Source organism: Megalopta genalis, chromosome 1, assembly GCF_051020955.1.
Source record: "Megalopta genalis isolate 19385.01 chromosome 1, iyMegGena1_principal, whole genome shotgun sequence".
NCBI lineage: Eukaryota > Metazoa > Arthropoda > Insecta > Hymenoptera > Halictidae > Megalopta > Megalopta genalis.
This window is the reverse complement of record NC_135013.1, coordinates 32,831,740-32,853,379: the sequence shown is the minus strand read 5'-3', so window position 1 is coordinate 32,853,379 and position 21,640 is coordinate 32,831,740. Positions and strand designations below refer to the sequence as shown.

At 43.3% G+C, this 21,640-nt stretch overlaps 1 protein-coding gene across 8 annotated transcripts in view; it reads left to right on the top strand.

The window, feature by feature from the left end:
- Positions 1 to 21,640, top strand: part of LOC117218047 (uncharacterized) — a 170,284-nt gene that overhangs the window by 146,280 nt on the left and 2,364 nt on the right. For 2 of the 8 annotated variants that reach the window (XM_033466076.2, XM_033466075.2), the window contains exons 10-11: positions 2,290 to 2,640; positions 15,242 to 15,496. The exons of 1 other annotated variant lie outside the window; for it this stretch is intronic. In XM_033466076.2, coding sequence (XP_033321967.2) covers positions 2,290 to 2,640; positions 15,242 to 15,496 — 606 coding nt within the window. Of the gene's footprint in view, positions 1 to 2,289; positions 2,641 to 15,241; positions 15,510 to 19,837; positions 19,934 to 21,640 lie in introns of those variants that run through there. 5 more of the 8 variants (XM_033466084.2, XM_033466081.2, XM_033466083.2 and 2 more) reach the window with 5 other exon arrangements.

Below are 21,640 nucleotides of genomic sequence, written 5' to 3'. Positions count from 1 at the left end.
GAGAGATTCCTGAGGTGATTTGAAGTAACTTTTTCCTTTGCGAAAATGCAATCCGCGGCTTCGTTTACGAGTTATTAACGAAAAACATGGACCAATCGGAGAGCGGGCGCGGCCAGCGCTCCGCCTTTTCGGCCAATGCCGCGTCGCGCCGGCCGTCTGACGCAGCGGCAGTGGTCACGAGGGCGGGGCGTCAGCGATCTCTCGGTGTTTTTCGTTAATAACTCGTAAACGAAGCCGCGGATTGCATTTTTGCAAAGGAAAAAGTTACTTCGAATAACCTCTGGAACCCTTTCCACGTGTTAACATAATTGTGGAATACCCTGCAACGCCTAAAGATGACAATGATCACACGTTTTCCAATGTTTTCACGAATTGCGTTAAAAAATGTCGAAAGTTTAAATAACTGAAAGAATATTACAGATTGATCTAAGCATAATGCGCGAAAACAGTAAAAATGAAACACACGTGCGAATAAATTGTGACAGTCGACCGTGCGCAGGAAAAGGGACAATGATCCGTGCATCGCTATCGCGGCTGTTCTCCGAGCTACGATTATTCGCACGTTCCGAGTCCCGGAATAATTGGAGCGAGGTGTTCAGTTATTACGACTATTGTTGAACTTGTCGCGGTTCTTCTTTCCAGAAATGCTAACAGCATTCAGAAGACGGGCTTGTTCGACTCCGCGTCGATTTTCACGTTCTCGCGGTTATTTGAACCTGTGTGTGAACGCTTTTGTTCCGCTGCTGTGGTGATCGTACTAACTTCTGTGACGTGCAACTTGTCAATAACTTGTACTCCGCGCCGTTGGATCGTTCGGAATGTACGCCACGGCGCGGCAAGAGCAATGGTCGTGGAATTATGGGGTTGATCCCCGGCGGATCTGTTGGCTGTTTTATTCGTACCTTCGTGCTATGCAATTTCACTGAAACTTTAGACTGTAATTTGAATAGAGACATTAGACCGTCATTTAAACGAGAACGTTGGTCTATGATCCGAACAAAAGGCTTAGACTGTCATTTAAACCGAAAGCCTTAGGCTACGATTTAAACGAAAGCCTTCGACTACAATTCGAACAGAAATCTTAGACCGCGATTTAAACGAAAACGTTAGACTACGATTTAAACACAAAACTGTTAGACGACAAATTAAAGAAATACTTAATTGAGAGATCAATGAGAAATGATCAAATTCGCGCGTGTGAGGTAAAATATTATTTACGGTTTATAGATTAACCGAGCTTTTCCGTTTTAGATTCTTTATCAAAGCGCGGCTGAAACGAGATAGAAAAAGTATAAATTCGATAAATCATAATTTTTTAATGAGAATATCAGACTATCTTGAACAGACGTATTTCGACATAATGCGCGAAAAACGTGCGTTTCCATTTTCATTTCCACGATGAGAATTCGTGGAGGTTTCGATCTTATTTTTTCGACCAAGATCATTTTTTTTTTTAGATCCATCTAGAAATATAACGAGAAACAGAGCTGTACCTTTACTCCGTAATACGGACCGTATTAATGCGCGTCCAGCGCGGAATCAATGTAATTGTTAATCAATTATTCAGCGAGCTACGCCGAATCGTACGGTTCGGTCACTCGATACTCCCTAAGAGGCCACTACACAAACGCGAGAGTGTGCCAACACTTCCCACCATCGAACGAACGGACGAACCCACCGTCGAAACTCCTCGGAATCGACTCTTTCCTCTTGGCCGGCCGTAGTAACGCGTTTTCCACGACCATAAGTTCCCCGCGCCGGGCGCATCAAGCTTGTCCGCATTGTAATTAATATTTCCGTATTGGACGCTTCACTAATACGAATTAACCAGAGTGTGTCGTTCGAGGAAGCTTTCCGTCTGTCTTTTGCTCTAAAAACCGGACACGATCACGTAGCGTTGTTGAACTCTTAAAGAGAAACGAAACGAAACGATACGAAACGAAACAGAAAAACAAAACAAAAATAAAAGACGTTACGGTACATCTCGGAAAACAAAAGCTGACCCTCCCGAGGTCCACGTGTTTTATACTCCAGAGCCAAGTAGAAAATAAAAATAAAAAAAAAACAAAACACACACACTCACTCACCGAGCGAGAGAACTCTCTTTGTGCTTCTTCCTGGTACCCTGATCTCGCAAACACCGAGAGCCAAAAATAAACGAAAAAAAAAAACAAAAAACAAAACATGAAAAGAAATACGGTTTCGGAGGAGGAGTCGGCCGGTGTGTGCTCGCCGCGCGGCTGTCTCGCGCGAGATCTGTCTAATCTATTGAATGCTTCTGCTGCGAAGGGAGCGTGAAGCTGTGTTGGATGGAGAGCTCGTTCGTCGGCACGAGACCCGTGGACTCGCCGGAGACGCCGATGAGCTTGGCCACGGAGACCGACTGCTGTCCCGGCTGCAACGCCACGGCCACTGAGTCCTGCAGTTGCGTGGACTCCGCGACATCCGGTCTGTTCTTGGACCTGACACCGACCCGCGACGACGGCCAGCACCATCAGCAACAGCAGCAGCTCGGCGGCGGCGGAAGCCTCTGCCCGTCACCGTCCTCCTCGCTAAATTATCAGCACCACCATCCCCACCACCACCACCGTCAGCTTCACCATCAGCAGCAACCGCAGCAACAGCAACGCCATCACCGCGGTGAGTTGCTGCTCGCCTAGCGGAAAGCCAAAAACGAAAGAGACCGAACAAGGGAACACGTACAGTCGCCGCGAACCACCGGGAACAACCGATGTTGCCGTTCGATCGCGCCTTGCAACGTGCCGGACGAATCCTCGACCTGGCCTTGCCCGGCCGCTTCGATAGACATAAGCTGACGAAGACGATTCACAGGTCCCCGGTGAATCCTGCCCCTGGACAAACACGGCTCGTTCAGAATTCTTCACGGTCCCTTCACGTGTGACTCGGCGACGCTGGGAGCAGGCTCGGAACAACGGTTCCAAAACTGGCCGCGACGGTGTTCTGTTATATGGTTTTCGTTGAAAGCCGACAAGTAGAACCTTTATTCTGAGAGAGCATCCGCCGAGTACCGTCGTTTCCTACTGTTAATCCGTTTCGTCGTTTATTCGTCTGTTACTTTGTATTACTTAGTCCGTTTCGTTATTTATTTGTCCGTTGCTTTCGATTCTTTTAATTTGGTTAAATACACAAAAAGCGCAAGAGGCGCTTTTATAACTAAGCTGCAACGTGAAATAAATATTGAAAACCAGCAGGCATCCAAAGCTCCGTTCACCGTTTACTATTTACTATTTATTGCATGTAGTCGCTTCTTTTATTTCACCGAGGAATCACAGTGCAATGTAAAATCGTCGAAATAATGCGAAATAATTGTAAACAGAGGAAACGAGCGAACGGTGGTTCGTAGGGGTTGATCAGAATAAAGGGTCTCCGTGAGAAACTGTTCCTATGGGAGTCGACGAACTGCTGGTACATAAAAAATAAAAATAAAAAAACAAAAGAGCGAGCCTCCGTGAAGGAATAATTGAACGAAATGCAGAGCGGTGAGATTTTCTCGCAAGATGTTCCATTTCCAGAGGAGAGTTGTTACGTCGATGGTAGAGATTCGGCAGAAATTCTGTCGCGAAGAGTCGCGAGAAAGTTTCACGCCCTGCATCTGTCGCTTAGTTTTTTTCCTGCGAGTCGAGCAGCTTTCTGATTGCGCCGCCAGTTCTCCGTCATCGATTCGAACATTTTCTGCGCTGTAGAACAATTCTGCTTGGTAGGCGAATAATCTGTGCGAGATGAACACTCGAGACCATGGTAATCGGTCCATTCGACGGAAGCTTTTCGCCAGGGGTAGCATTCGCTGTTAGGCGTAGTCGCTAGGAAGGTAGAGCTTCGCCGTGCCTCTTCGCTCTTTCGCGTCCCCATGGGACCTTCGTAGACCCGTAGGTGGCCGACGATCCTCGGAATCGGCGATTCGAAACGCCTCCAGCGCTTGCGAAGTCGAGAGAATTTGCCATTCGAACATTTGCCAGGAGACCGCTGGCAGACGATCACCGAAGTTTCGCGTTTCCCGATCTCGTCGACAGCTTCGCGGTCGCGTTAGAAGAGCTCCGAGCAATCGTCAAGGTTCATCCGTCGACGATTCCGCGCGCGTTCCTCGCGATTTTTCTCGGCGGCTGGCGACGGACCGGTGAACGATCTTTCTTGGAACCGCCTCGTCTGACGTAGTTTCGAGACCTGTCTGCTCGAAACGCCTTCGGTCACGCTCCGTCGACGTCCTCGGCAGCGTTGGGACGCTCTCCAAAGCGACGCCTCGTTTCGTCACCGTGATCTCACGGTCCCCACGTGATCGCTACGACTGTCATCCCTCGTGGACGCGGCGTGGCACGACGCGTGTCTGGCCAGCTTCGATCGGCAGAGAAATTATTTTTGTACCTCGTCGCAACGAGCGCGAAAACGGACGGTCGACGATCGAGGACACCGAGCGGCCCTCGCCCCGATCCTCCCGAGATTTCCGGTTTCTCTCTTTGTACATAATTCGCCGGCGATCTCGCGAGCGGCCCCGCGGAATCGTCGCCGATCGAGGGTGCGGCGCGGCGACGTCGCACCGCGCTCTCTTGTATATTCTGCGCGGCTTTCGAACTACTACTACTTCTTCTTCTTCTTCGTTCTATTTTTCTCTCTTCTGTTCGTTATCACGATCTGCGCTCCACTTTCGACTGCACCTTCGTTTCTATCTTTTCCTCTTTCTGTATATTGTACAGTACGCCGGCTGGAGAGTCGTCGCGAGAGTTCTGTCGCGCTTCGACTTTTCCCGTCCAAGGCGTGTCGGCGGCGGGTTCGAGAAATCGTAGGATCGATTAGGCGACGTTCGGATGTGCAGGCGTATCAACTCCTCGCCGTACTTTAACGAGTCAGATCTTTTCGTGGCGCAGATTTCTAGTAACAATCCTATTAACACTAAATCTACCGCGGTCAAAGTGACCGCTTTCTTCTTTTGCAATACTGCAAAGTTTCGAGACTCTTTCGTGGAAAACGCTTGAATAAGTTATATTATCGGAGCAAGTTTTGTAATAAAAGCTTTACAAATTCTGAATAAATTCGGTCTTCTCACTTTTGTGAAGCGGTACATGCCAGTTAGTATTACTGCTTGGTAGATTTAGTATTAAATACCAATGTTGTTCCGTTTTTCTAAGCCGCGCGGAATCAAATTCTGTCCTCTTGTGATCGATATTTTAATCGTCCCAGTAAATGCAGACACACGATAAATATAAATTTTCATTTTTTTTTCGAAGAAATTATTACAATTGAAAGAGTGCTCATTGTTTTAATTATGAAGAAAATGGTACGGTAAGGAGTTAACTCGTTCACGCGACGGCGTCGTCGTCGGCGGACGGAGTAGATATTTTTGGAGGAACTTCTTATTCCGTTGGTACGTTCGTAATGGTAGCTTTTAGTCTGTCGAACCGCGACTGTCTTGTATTTAGGGCGATGCTCGAGGCTATGAAATCGTTTCTTGCACCGTATTTCTCACGTAATAGGCGGCGTAGATCGAGCGTTCTTGCGATTAGAAATTAGCGAAGGTGACGAGGAATTTCTGATCAGTTTGGTCACGCGTTGTTAGGCTTGCTGACTGTTTTCGTAAATTTCTATCAGCGTGCGAAGAGAGCGCGTAGGTTTTTGGTAAATGTGGAACGAAACGTTGGATTACGAACGGATCGAGTCTTTCGCGCGGTTCGAGTCTTTCGCGCGGTTCGGAGATCATTTTCTAATCGAGTTGCGACTATAAAATTCTATATTCGTATAAGACACTGTCGTCGGAAAAGCTTGAATTATAGATTGTATATAACAATGAATTTATTTTTATATCCTATTTAACAAGAAGCTTCGGTAACTGGAAAGCCTTTCAAGCGAACGTCTGTTCTCTGAATATTTGCGCGAAAAAGATTTATAAAAAAATTATGCTTCTAAATTTTGGACGGATAACTGATTTTCCTAATAGAGAATTGATTTTCAATGTTCGGCCGTTTAGCTTCTAAGCAATTAAGAATACGCTTATAGAGGGTATTTCGATGGAACGGAAATTCCGGAAATTCGCGTGATTTATTCGTTAAACAATTTACTTGTTCGTAGCCATGGATTAATTACATTCACTCTTGACAATCATTCACGTTTACGATATCTGAAACATTTGAAACATTCGAAAGTGTAAAACTGCGCGAATAAAACGAAGAATACTCTTTTCTTTTTATTTTGATCTCGGCGAACCTTCTATAACTGTGACTGAAAGAAATCATTCGACGCAAGATCACGAAATCGTCGATACAAGCTCAACGACGATTAAACGATTATTAATCGATTATTAACGTTCTAACATCGTATCGTATAATAATAAGTACTGACGCAAAGAAGATTCGTCGGTAGAATTACGTCAGCGTAATCCGGAATGTAATTGCCTTAGATTGGATCGATCGATGGCGAAAGGAACTGTCTGGTTCCGCTCGAGTCGTGCACGATCCGCTAATTAAGTAGCCTAGGATTTTGTATCGCTTACGTAGGCAGCGTCCCGGCGTCGATGGGACTCGTTCACTCGCAGTGCTTTCATTGTCTCTAGGCGCAAACCTCGTGGGCCAGCAGAAAGGGGACTCGAGCGAGCGTATATCTCTCTCGCGCGGCTAGATCTTCGATTCGGAGGCCGCGTCATTCGCGATTAGAGCATAATAATGCACGCCCCGCGCCGATTGCCGTTATCGCCAGTTTCTCTCCCGTCTATCGTTTTCGTCAGCTTGCCGGCCGTGAACGTTGAACCGTGAATCGGAACTGCTCGAGGGTCCGGATCAATTGCCGCACACTTCAAACGAAATTCAAGCACACACGACGATTCTGCACCGGAGAATCCACTCTCTACACATGCTCTTTCTTTGGAAATTTTCTGTCGAACGTCGACGAGTCTGGAGAAACGACCGTGGCAGCGTTCCCTCTCTACGAGCGCGCCGTCGACGCGCTTATAGGGAGGATTCACGATTTCCCGAATGATTTACGATTTCGCGAAGGTATTCGACGCTTCGTCGTGCGAGACGCCGAGAGAATCAGGCCACCCAAGGGTGTCTGCCCTGTGAGATGGGAAACGCCGTCGCGACTGGGCCAGCCAAGCGTGCTTATAACGAGGGAGCGCCGCGATTCTCGGACACGAGAAAAGACGAACATTGTGAACAGTCGGTTTCTCGATTCTCGTCGACGTTCCCAGCGTATATTTCGTCATTCCACAGGCGGTCTCTCGACTGGCCCCCACCCCCCTCCGCCTCGGCTCGAGGCGCGTCGACAGACCCCCTGGTAGACTTTTGATATAAGCCTCGTTCGTTTTTACAAAGCAGGAAAATCCGTGTTTTTGTTTTCTTCTTTTTTTTTTAAATACCTTGGTCACGAGATTATTTTGTAGAAAACTTTGTTACTTTGTTAACGACCGCCCCCCTCGTCGTTGGAAGAACCACCATGGAAAGAGGCCCTCCGGCCGTCCAGAACCTTTGACAACGGGCCGCACCCTCCTCCCCTCCGGCCCACACGTTTGCTCCGCGAGTAATAATTGCGTTCCCCTCCATCCCTCACCGTCATCCACACACCCTCCACCCTTCGTCCGCCACTTTGCTCTCCAAATAACCGTGTACGATCTTGATTCGCCTGCCGCGCGCGTCGTCGCGCGATACACACACACACACACACCCCGTCTCTCGGACGTTGGCCCCTCTCTCTTTCCTTTACTCTTTTGACCAGTAGTCTACTATTTTGCGTTCATGTATGTTTACTGTAAAGTTGTCTACACATACACACACACACACGTTTATATTTTATCTGTAGCTATCTCGGTCCTTTACACATACGTATAGCAATCTGTCGGGATTGTATATATGTGTACGTACGAAGGAAAACACGTAATGAAAGAATCGTATACACCGTTCATTATTACTTGCAAACGCGTTGATATTATTATTATTATTATTAATTATTATTGACTATTATTAATTATTATTATTATTATTATTATTATTATTAATTATTATTATTATTGATTATTATTATTATTATTATTATTATTATTATTATTGATTATTATTATGCCATTATTATTGTTACTCATTTAATTACGAGTGCAGTGTTCGCAGAACCGTCGGTAAACGCGTATTATTTAACGATCAACGCGCGTGTACTCTTCACCGTCGGTGCAAGAGCGTTCGATTTTCGTTAATTTCGTCCCGTGTCTCGCCCTTTCGGCGGCGTGTTTGCATAACGAAAAATTCAATGCCGCTGGGAAAAATCGATTGTACCGCGTTCTCGTTGTCGCCGCTGTCCCTCCTGGCTCTCTTTTGTACCGAACAGTTCTGCGTGCCGGTGCTTCTGCCTTTCTTAAGTAATTCCGTACTTATTGTTCGGACACACCAACGATTTATCATTTCTTTGTAGAGCGTAATTACCCTTTGACAACAATAAATTATTGTCATTTACACCCTTTGCGTTGTTTGCGTTGATATGCTCCTAGAATTCCTGCGTTCAGTATTCTATCGCAGTCTCTCTCTCTCTCTCTCTCTCTCTCTCTCTCTCTGTCTTTCTTTCTATTTTTTACTTTTTTTTCTCTATATTGTACTTCCCCCTCTGTATTTCTCTCACCCCCTCTCTCTCCGCATGAATCGGAGATTCATCGATAGATAGAATATGTAGCTCTTGATCTTGGGCGGTTTCGAGGGATCGTTGTTATTGGCCTGTGCAAACGACACTTTGATACGACAGAGAATTTTCGAGAATGCTAATGAATGAATCGCGGACGCTAATCAATTTCATTTCTGTCTTCAGTATAATGCTCGAAGCGGTACGCCGGTGTTTTGACAATGTTTTGAAGTAGCTCCGAGGTAAGAGTTAGGAAGAAATTCCAGTTGTTCGTGTGAACGTGTTTGTTATCGTGATCGTTCAGTGTTCAAATGAAAATCTGTTATTTTCATAGATAGCTCCGATGTTGACACGATTTAAATCTAACATTCGATTGTTAAAGTAATCTCTGATCTTGCAATAGGAATGCTTTCTTGTTTGCGAACCTGGAAAGTTGTAAATATCGAAGTAATAACTACGTTGAAAGAAATAACTAAAAATACGATCGAAATAAATAATGACATTGAAATATGTGTTACTGTAAAAAGAGAACCGTTTGCATAAATCAAATGTTCAATTCGATACAAATACTAACAGACTGTAGAGTGGAGAACTTTTTAACATTTTTTTTTCTGAACAATTTTCAGACCTCGCGCAGCGTTCCTTCGAAAGAAGGTCTATAAATAAAAAAAAGAAAATGTGAGCGCAGACAATTTCGAAGGTTTGCATCCGCTCCGGTAACTGTTGTTAACGAGACAATGAGCGCGATCAGCATCTAAAGTTACCGGCACGGCATTAAGTTTCTCTTACGCAAAGTCCATTTGGCCGGAAAGTGATCGATGTGTTTCTCTTACTGCATAAACATACGACTGCCTACCGGTGTTGCAGTTGCAGTTGCAGATCGCCGCGTCTCGAGGTCACGAATGCAACGAAATAATGATATCTTGCTTCGAAGCGAACGATCTCGATCGAATACGCCTTCCGATTGCCGCGCGAGGAATCTCCTCGTGACAGCCTAATCTCCTTATTAAACCCTGTCGTTGAAGATAGAATGAATCTGGACAATAATTTTATACGATTTACCAAAATAAAACGAGAGGTCTATTTTTAGGACAGACTCGATGCGGTCGTATTTTAAACGTACGCTCCTCTCGGATAAAGCGAAACGTGTCCGTTCGTTCCGAAAATAATTTTTATTCATCTTCGAGGTCGAGACAACTATTTATAAAACCGCGATTTTTCAAACGAACGACCGGTTCGATGGATAAACAATGGTATCGTATAAAGTGCTTCGTTCGCACGAGAGGAAAACGCTCGAAATTCTCATTTGCACGAACGAAAACGTCGGTGAAAATGTCCGGAAGCATGCACAGAAATTTCGACGTTCGATTTTGTATCGAAGATGAACGGTGTAACATTTGTCTCCACGTTTCCGCGACAGTAACAACGATATCTTAAGACCAGTTTAGAAAGAATCCCTGTCGTTACTATATAGTGTATTAATTCTCAATCCCCGATTCAACCCCTCACAGTTTCTTCTATTTTCTACTTTCTCGTCGGTTTCGAGTGTCTCGGCCGAACACCGCATCCCCGTTTGCAGTATCTCTACTTGAGTATACGTATATATATATGCATGTATATAATATAAATATATATATAAATATATGTGTATATACATGTATATAGTATACATGTATCGATTAATTTGGTTGATGCGCTCTGCTTATGTCGTCACGGTAAGTGCTGTATTTGTTTCGCCGCCACATCGCTTTCGTCTTTCGTTTCTTTCTGTTTTATTTCTCTCAAACCCTATGTCTCCCTCTCTCTCTCTATTTTCTTTTCTTTTTTTTCTAATTGTTTCCGCGGCTTGTTCTTGCATCCGCGTAACCAGCGCGCGTGTGCGCGGGGGACGCGCACTCGATGCACTTGCAGCCGGAAATAGAGAGCGAAAGAAAAGAAAAGAGAAGAGAAGAAAAGCAAAGAAAAAGAAAAGGAGAACCGAAATGAAAGAACAAGAAAAACTGTTCCGCCGTTTCTGTCGCGGCGGAAAGAGAACGAGGTTGCCACGCGAGAGAGAATGTCTGGTAAACGACGGTTCAAAGGGGAGGAGGCCCCCTCCCCCTGTGTTTCCAGCTTCGTTTTTGCCTTCTAAGCTTTCGCGGAGCCCCGGCCGAGGGAAAAAGCTGCTCCAGCCTCTAGAACTAGGCTAGCCTAGCCCTCTGCGTCTGGTAGTAGTAGAAGCAGCGCAAAAGTAGAGAGCACACACGTAGTAGATTTACGTAGAGACCGTAGATGACGGGTGAAGAAAAATCGTGGGCGTCTGCAATTCACCCTCGAGCCAGCAACCAACCCCCACCCTATACCCCCGTCCCGCGCCCGTCCCCCTACACTACACCCCCACCTTTTTCTCTTCTGTTTTTTTCTATCGTCACGATTAGCTACCGCCCCCCCTCCCCCCGCTATATATACCCGTACATTCGGAATATACACGCACGAGGAGGCTCGAAAAGTACACGTCCTCGCTGTTCTTCGTATCCGGCGGGTCGCCGTTTCCGGCAGCGGTTCTTTCTGCCGGGGGGCTACATCGAAAACTAGCCTACTAAGCGTCGAACGACCCCCACACCCCTCTCCGCGAGCCACTCTGCCGCGATGCAGTCGCTCGAAACGAATGTTTCCTACGGTTTCGCCGTTTCGAAACTTGTTCGACGGCCGTTCTCTTGAAGTTATTTGACAGAGATGCACGTTTAATAATGATACGTTTATTTTGTGTCGTTAAAATGACTCATTTTCTTTTTTAATTTTTCATTTAATTGATTATATGTGTCAACGTGGACGCGATAATTCGTTTCGAATAATTTGATAGCTAAGTGTTTTAAAAGGAAGTTTATGTTTGTATGAAACGTGAAATGGAATTTTGTGAATATCATTTTCCAGGTAAAAAATAGCAATCTCTTATAAATTTTATACTTTATTATTTTATACCGCCTTCTGGATTGGAGAATTTTTTGATGTATTGCCGGGTAGTTAAAGCAATAATTAAGTGTAACTCTAAAATTTGTTTAATTTTGTTATTTTACACCACCCTCCAGTTTGAGGAATTTTTTGATATATTGCTGGGTAGTTGAAGCAACAATTAGACTTAATTTAATCTAATTAATTAATAATATATTAATATATCATATATAATACAGCAATATATCAGAAAATTCTCCAAACCGAAGGGTGCTATAAAATAACAAAATTTAAAAAATTATAAAATAGTATTTATTCTATAAAAACATTATAAAAGTAGACTTAATAGTTGCTTTAATAACTCGGCAATATATCAAAAAAATTCCCCAAACCAGAGGGTGGTATAAAATCACAAAATTAAAAAAATTAAAAAATTAGACTCAACTGTTGCTTCAATAACTCCGCAATACATAAAAAAATCCCCGAAACCAGAGGGTGGTATAAAATCACAAAATTTAAGAAATTAAAACAGTAGACTTAATCGTTGCTTCAACCACTCGGCGATATATCAAAAAATCCCCCGAGCCAGAGGATGTTAATAAAATATAAAAAAATAATAAAGTATAAAATAAAAAATATTCCCCTCTGAATCCAGCGTACACGTTGAACAAAGTGTAGACGGTACAAAGTAACGCGGAGAGGGGTAGTTTAATTTAACCAATCGTCTCTGTTGAATCGACTCGATCGCGATCAAAGCACCCCCCTCGACCAAGAGAATCGCTGCCGGTGACCAATTGTGTAAGTGCGTCTCATCGAACGTTTGTCGTGCACTTCGTCCACGAGTTTCTCCGCCGTGTTCTCGTCGCGTGAGAGTTTCGTCCGCTCGAACCGTTCTCTCGATTGTTCGGGGCCGAAGTTTGGAAAAACTTTCGCTGAGACGATCTCACTCGTGGGGTGCTCGTTACGAGTTCTCGTCCGGAAGAAACGTAGGGGGCGAACCGGCGAAGGGATCCTTATAGCGATAGTCGACCTTCTAAAGAGACACCGGCCGAGCCGTGGCTTCTCCTTCGACTTGACCGAGGTAAGGACACTTATTGTTTGATGGGAAAACGTCGAAGTTGCTGGGAGCCCGCTGGTTTTGTTAACGTGTCGCGCACGGATCGCCAGCAATGGTCGTCGTCGTGATTCCGTGCTAACGAATCTGGAAGAGGACGACGAATAATTCTGTGAGGATGGAAAATTCGGGGTCGCGGCTTTTCTAAAAATTTTGGATTATAATTTGGTGGATGTTGCGCTTTGTAATTATCGGATTACGCGGATCTTTGAGCTTTTATTTTGTGCGCGAGAAATAATTGGAATCGACGAGAATTAATGCGAATTAATGATAATTGGTAGTATTTTTATTTTAGTTTTTTAATTTTTTATTTTTATTCTTTTCGTTCACCTAGGAAATGTAATTATAATTATGATTATATTAGTATATTATATATATTAATATTATATATAATAATAATAATAATATATAATATTATATATATAATATTAATATAACTATATTATATATATTGCATATGATTATATAATTATATAAATGTAATTATAATTTGCACGACGACAAGCAGCACAGTAATTACAATTGGGTAGTTTAAAAAATACCAGCTCTTGTTTCGAACAAATAATAATTCACGTATCTTTCGACCTCACAGATTTAACGTGACTTTTCGAAGCGACTGTCCTCTTTCAGCGATCAATATCTTTCATTAATCATTAATTTGTGTTACTCGTATTGTTCTTGCATATCGTTCGATCATTTATTTAATAATGCTTTTTGTATGAACTAGTTTCTTCTTTTGCTGAAAGCCAAGTACTGTATTTTTTAAAAAGAACTCGGCGATCTGATTACCTTTCAACTAAATTATTCATAATAATTGAACCGAATCATTGGTAATATTTCATTCGAATCGTTGAAATGATATTTAAACTAAAATAAAATATAAAATAAATAAAATATTGAAACGAAACGTTCCAACGACATTTTCGAATCTGTGTCAACATTTTGCATAATCTCTGACACCGGCGAAAGTGCGGAGAAGTTCGTAAGGGACGACGTGTCTACCGAAAAAAAAGTGGCGTTCAAAAGGGCCCTCGGCAGACACCCCAACACGAAACACGTGACGAGCACCCTAGAACTTTGATGGCCGGCTGAGGGGTTTTTCGACCTTTTCGCACATACACACCACGCGCGCGCTTTCAACGGAACATGCTTCAAGTAGCAATCGATGTCCATTTTGTAGCCAGTGTTACGTGATACTCGACCATTCAAAAGACGACAGAACACGCATTGTTCGGCGTGTGTCGTGTGTAAACGTCGCGTAAGTTTCACCATCGATCCTGCTGATTGATCGATCGCTTTAAATCGGTAAATTCCTGTCGATCGTGAATTCCGTTTATTTTATAATAGAATGACAGAAAAATTCGACGAACTCGCGAATCGACCAGTTTCGAAGTTTCCTGCACGCGTTTACAGGAATAAAATCGGGCGATAAATATCTTCGGCAATAAAGAAACGTCTCGATTTGCAATGTAAATAATTCCGTTTGTCAAGCACTGTTTATCGATCGCTGTTCAGTTAGTACTAAATATTAAATTAATTTATATATATATATATATATCTAATTGATAATTAAATTATCAATTAGACATTGATATTGACAATTAGACATTAGATATTGATATTGACAATTAGACATTAGATATTGATATTGACAATTAGACATTGATATTGACAATTAGACATTAGATATTGATATTGACAATTAGATATTAGATATTGATAATTAAATTATCAATCAGACGCGTAATTATTTGACGTCCCGCGTCGGTGTTCGACCGGTTCGCAATCATGGCTACCATCGAACGTGTCAGTTTTATTCGTTGTCGACAATTCTAACAATTTTATATAGAACAAATTTCAACGATCTAAAAGAAAGGTTTCGTTTCATTCTTAGTTCTCGATCCATGATTAACACTTTAATGGTCTACGCGTCTAATGGTCAAACGTCTCCAGAGGCCAGCAATATTTACGTAAATTCATGAAATAATTCAACACGCGCGAACGTACACATAAAACAAAAACCAGCAACAAACAATAACAACACATTTAATACAACAAATTTAATATTTAATATTTTATTAAAGCAATCGCCCGCACAATTATCAAAACGTCGCGCGCGAGCGGCCATTAAAGCGTTAACGTTGTAACAACAGCCGAAGCTTTCTACGTCCGCGTTACAATTTCGTAATCCGCGTACGAAACCAAAAAATTCCTCGGAATCGTGTTTCAATTTCGTGATATCGTTGATCGCGCGACGAGAAAATCTCGCGAACGGGAGAAGCCACCACGCGTACTTGCAGAAGCTACGAGCGAAAGCGCAGCCCCTAAATCGGCAGCTACTTGAACCATGCGTCCCGAAGGTGCGCGTATAAAAATGATCACGTAAAAAAGGAAAGAGAAACTAGAGAAAATGCTAGGTGAAACCGAGGACGAGACAGGAAAGACCAGACGAAACGACACGCGACTAACGCGACGACAACGACGACAACGACGATAACACACAAGTTCACCCGAATGAAACGAACGTTCGAGGCCAAGAGGATGACGCGGACGTCTCTGTCTATTTCTTGACCCCTGCATGAAACCGATTAGGATCGGGCCAGAGCGATACGGACGAGGCGATGGCGACGGCAGCTCTTCTGCGGAACAAACCGAGCCCCGGCTCCACGACCCTGGAGGACGTCCTTGACTCCCTCCTCGGGCTGCCATCCGCGTCGCGTACCCCGAGTCCTGGGCCAGGACCAGTTACGACTGGCGCATCCGCCTCCATGCGGCATCGAACTAACGTCGGCCAGGCGAATGCGAAAGCCGGGAAGAGCTGCAGCGACCTACGCCAAGACCTCCAAGGTAGGAGGACTATGTAAGTTTTCGTTCTGAGGCAGATCCTCTCGAGGGACTCGAGAGTGCTCAAAAACCTAATCTACTCTGCTCCCACGAGCTCTATGTGTGTATGTATGTCCTGCGTGTCTGTGTCTCTGTGTGTGTGTGTGTCACAGTGTCCTGTGTGCTCGCGGGTCCACCGGACACCCATCGATCGGATGTTAACGAGGCGCGAGCAATTTGCAACGATTTCTTTCTTTTTTTTTTTCTTATCGTCGATCGTATTTGCAGCGACGCGTTCGACGACTCGTCCCGCGTTATTCGACGCAGGTTCTTCTATTGTCGCGTTCGGCTGCTCTTCGAGTCTCTTTTCGATCTACGTGATCGTGATTAGCGGGCAGATATCTTCGCGCGAAATTGCAATTTTGCGACGAGGTTTTGCGAGAGATAAAAATTCGATGGATAGGAATCGTTTTCGATCATTTTGACGAGTCGGGCACGGTGTAACAATGCTATTGAGTTTCATTATCATTCGGTTGGAACGTGCGATTCAGCTTCTAATTCGGCCGAAAGATGCGATTTAGCTTCTAATTCAGCTGAGGTGCACGATTTAGCTTCAAATTCGGACGAAACGTATGATGGAGAATCAAATTCGGCTGAAATTTTTGCGATTTAGTGTTAAATTCATTCCGAACTTGTGATAATTAGCTTCAAATTCAGCCGAAAGATGCGATTTAGCTTCAAATTCAGCCGAAAAATACGATTTAGCTCCAAATTTAACTGAAACTTGACTTGCGATTTAGCTTCAAATTCAGCTGGAACTTGCGATTTAGCTGCAAATTCAGCTGGAATTTGCGATTTAACTTCTAATTCAACCAAAAGATGCGATTTAGCTTCAAATTCAGCCAGAACTTGCGATTTAGCTTCTAATTCAGCCGAAAGATACAACTTAGTTCCAAATTCAGCTGAAACCTGAATTGCGATTTAGCTTCTAATTCAGCCGGAACTTGCAATTTACCTTCTAATTTAGCCGAAAGATGCGATTTAGCTTCAAATCCAGCCAAAACTTTCGATTTAGCTTCAAATTCAGCCGAAACATACGATTTAGCTCCAAATTCAGCCTGAACCTACGATTTAGCTTCATATTTCAATCCCGCGTTTTCGCCGTAAATGCGTAAACTCCGCAGTCTACTAATCAGGTAAAATGATTAACGATTAACGTCTACGCTAACGTCCACGAATGTCCGCGAATCGACGCGGTCAATGAACCGCCGCGATTAGGTAATTGTTCTCGGCGTCGCGCGGAAGGGATTAAAATTGAATGTACGCGCAACAGCCTCGCAAGGGAAATTAATAATTCATGAGCGAAATGGATCCGGAGCGTTCGTTGAAAATTCATAAGACGTAATTTGAATATACGCGATATACAGGACGGTGATAACGCTAATCGGCGGGAGAATCTATTTTTAGGAGCCCGAGGCAATCGCGCCGCGATTCGATAACATTTTTACGCGGCGGCGAACGCGCGACAATTAGAAAGGATTTGCCCGGTTTGTAGCTCCGAAAGAAATTTCTCTGCCGCGTTGCTCGCAACATTGTCCGCGTAATTTCGGTGATCATGCCAGCGTGACATTTCCACGTTAACATCTGAATCGTGGGTCCGTCATGCGTCTATGTCGTTCCCAGTTTGAAAGCGTTCCGATTGTGTTTCTCTTCGCCTCGTTCCCATTTACCCATCACAGGCACCTCTCTCTCTCTCTCTCTCTCTCTCTCTCTCTCTCTCTCTCTCTCTCTCTCTTACTTTCTCCAATTTTTCCTAGCATCAATTATTCGACGATCGTTCGATTTCCTCTCATTTCGTCATTGCCAAGGACGGTGTCCGTGTTTCGCGCACGTTCTCAGGTAAATTGCATGGTACGTGTGATGATGGAACTTTTAGAGATACATATTCTGCTCGTCTCGAAAACGGGAGCACACGCTGCATTTTCATTGGAAACGTATTAGACGTAGGAAGCGAGTCGAAATTGACGCTGAACTGGTGAACGCTGGAGAAATGGAAAGGAACAATTAAATATCGGCGAACTTAATCTCAGCTGATATTTTCGCAATTGTATACGAAAGAATTTTGTATCGTTTTACCAATAAATATCGCGTGCCAAGGAAATCTGCGCGAATATGCATGTTTGGTACGTACGAGTAGAGTTTAGTATGCAAAAGTCGTTTTTTAACCAGTTGGCAATCAAGCGGCGACGAGTATACTCGTCGTGACGATAAATAATGCCACATTTGCGTGACGAGTATACTCGTCTTGACAGAAATTCTGCTACATCTGCGTGACGAGTATACTCGTCGTTACACAAAATACTGCCATATTTGTATGACGAGTATACTCGTCATTACACAAAGTACTGTCATATTTTTATGACGAGTATATTCGTCATTACACAAAATACTGTCATATTTTTATGACGAGTATATTCGTCATGACAGTAATTCTATCGCATTTCCATGACGAATATACTCGTCATGGCAGAAATCCTGCCACATCTCCACGACGAGTATACTCGTCATTGCACAAAATACTGCCATATTTCTATGACGAGTACACTCGTCGTAACACAAAATACTGCCACACCTCTATGACGAATATACTCGTCATTACACAAAATACTGCCAACATTTCTATGACGAGTATACTCGTCGTGACACAAAATACTGCTACTTCTACACGACGAGTGTACTCGTCATTACACAAAATTCTGCCACATCTCCATGACGAGTATACTCGTCAGACACAGCCAACTGGTTAACAGATAGGTTTTAAATTCTTGGACGTTCTTCGTGATTCCTCGAGTAATATTTTGCAAACGTAATTTAACCTGTCCAACTTAACTATCCATTGGATTACTGTTTTAAAATAATTAAAGCATCGCTCTCGAATACAAATTCGACTAAATTCTTTCGTTCGACGCCACCAAATTTCCATTTCGACAGATCGCCATCGAGTCCGTCCATCGGACGACCAGATTGCGGATCTTCGTGTACGATAGCAATTTTTCGTTCGCGAAAGCGAGCGTTCCGTTATAAATTGAAACAAAATTAGTCCCTAGAATATACAGGGTGTCTCAGGTTTTAATGTTCAAGCTTTGTCAGTATATTCTATGGCAATAATATATTATAATATATATAATATATTATATTATTATTATATTATATTTATTATATATATATATATATATATATATATATATATATAATTATAATATATTAATTATAATATATAAATATAATAAATATATAATATTTATTATATATTATATTATATTATATTATATAATTATAATATATTATAATATATATTCTATGGCATTCTGTGGCACAAAGTAAGAAAAAAATGTTATGTAAACATAGGTCATACAGAGCTCTATTAAGAAGTTATAACAAAAATTCAGAATAGGAATAGTAATCAACTAAAAAAAAAAATAAAAAATAAAAAAAATCTTCGATTGATCATCAATCATGTATTGTCAACAACGGTTATTAATACGTTTCGAAATGTATTAATAAACACAGCTTACATAAACACACGGCATGTGCTGATCTATTCAAGCCAATGCTCGCAGTAACAGCAAGTTGATTACTATTCCTATTCTGAATTTTTGTTATAACTTCTTAATAAAGCTCTCTATATGTCCTACGTTTACATAACATTTTTTTCTTACTTTGTGCCATAGTATACACTAACAAAGTTCGAACATTAAAACCTGGGACACCCTGTATAACAAACCATCGAGAACATTTTCCGTGCACGTAGACCGCAATCCGCGCACAGCAGATCGTAACACCGTACAGAGAATCGAAGATAGAACACCGTGAAACGTTGACACCGTTGCATGGAACGACCCGCCAGGAGATCTCGTGGAACCTTATCGCATCCACGGCCGAGACGTCGCCTCACGTCGACGCGTTTCCTCGACGAAATCGCGAAATGCTAGAGAAATCGACGCGAGCCGGACACAGCAGCTCGAGTGGAAAATCCTCGGCCGTGGGGGATGCGACGGGGTTGAAGAAACGGGGATCTCCGGTCACGCGAACACGCCGTCGCGCTCCCGAGTCTTCCTCCTCGGCCATCGCCTGAACCTCATACATGTTGTCACAGCGTCATGATCGACGATCATCGGCATAAACGAAACGAGAAACGAAAGGAAAGAAAAAAAAAGCGAGCGCGCACAGAGTCGGGCGACGAAGAAGAAAAAGAGAACCGCGGCTCGCGCGAACATTGTTCTCCCTCCCCCCCGCACGTGTTCCGTCGCTCTCTCTTTCTCGTTTGTTCTTGAGTTCCACTTACGTTGTTTTACACCTTTGCAGAGAAGAGACACGGCGTCTGAAGTTCGGGGAGGCGGAATCGTAGCAGTATCTCGCCTCCCCCGAATACAGACGTCTCGATCCGAGGCTTATCGATCAGAGACGAATTTAGCGGTGCCGAAACTGGCCATTCTGGGACCCGGAGAGCTAATTACATTTATGACGACGAACCGCCGCAAAACTCCGAAGACGCGAACGATTTAAAAGTCCGAGCACATTCGTAAGGCATTTTTTCAAAGTTCTCGTCCTTCGTTCAGTCTGTTCTATGTTTTCTTCCTTCGATCGTATCTCTTTGTTTTCTTTCTTATTTCTCTCTCTCTCTCTCTCTCTCTCTCTCTCTCTCTGTTTTTATCTAACCGTTGTTGTTTCAATGTTTTTCAATGATTTTTATACATATATATATATTTATCTATGTATCGAATATACGATGTGTACTCTTTGTTGTTTTCTTGTACAACTCGTTTTCCCGGATTTTTGATTTTGCACCACGAGCTTCGAAGCCACTCGGGAGGGTGGTACTTCTTTTTTTTTTTGTTCGAAAAAGATGGAACGAAGGAAATCCGTTTCCGTTTTTCACCGCACATTAAACTGATTCACGACCACCCGTCGGTAGATGTTGGGTAAAATTTGGACGGTGTCACCTAACTAACACCGCCGTCACTCTGGCTGAAACCGTCACGGTGATCATTCTCTCATTCCATGTATTAACACGACATCGCTTACATCGTCACGTTTCATCATTTCGCTTCCGCGACGGTCCGACGTACCGATATCGTTTGCGAGGCTACGTATTGCGCGAGACAGATCGTAGAATCGGAGACGTTTCCGTCGAACGAACTTGTCCAATTAATTCCTTTGTTCGCGCAGTTTTCTTATCGTCGCGTTCGGCTGCTCTCTATCTTCGAGTCTCTCTTCAAAGATCTCTGCGAACGTGATCAGCAGACTGCGGATCATCGCGCGAAATAATGATTTTCTAACGAGCTTGTGGGAGACAAAAGAATTCGATACAAATGAATCGTTTCTTTTAATATAGTAATTTTGATGAAAGTCGAAAACGATACAACGATGTTGTTACATTCTTCATGTGTCTTCGTTGTTTCATGTTTCAACTACACGTTTTTGTCGCAATTGCGTGAAATTCGCAGTCTAGTGATCGGGAGAAATGATCCGTGTTTTTTTTACGGTTGAGTGTGCATCGATTTCTATGGAATAATCGACGGTGATCGCTTTTTAAGAGATTCTATGATCTAGATTTTCAAGTCACGTTAATTCACTCTATCCTTGACAAACTTTTTGAAAAATCGAGGCGTTCCTGTCGAACGTATGAATTCAACAATGAAACACATTTTTATGTCATTGTTCTTGGCTGCTCTATTATTTCGAGTCTCCTCTGACATGATTTTATTTATTATAGAATGATCTATAACTTTGGTCACAGTTGATTAGCGCGTAACAATTTTGTAATAAAACCGTCTGCGGTGATAAATTGTCAAAGAGACTCGAAGAACCAAAGATTTGAAAATGAATCCTATTGTTAACTAAAACACAGTTTTCTCAAAACGTTGTTATACAGGGTGTCCCATAATTATGTTAACACCTGGGAGAAAGTGATTCCTGAGGTGATTTGAAGTAACTTTTTCCTCAGCGAAAATGCAATCCGCGGTTTCGTTTACGAGTTATTAACGAAAAACACTGGCCACTCGGAGAGCGAGCGCGACCAGCGCTCCGCCCCTTCGGCCAACGCCGCGTCGCGCCGGCCGTCTGACGCAAGGGCAATGGTCGCGAGGGCGGGGCGTCAGGCGCACG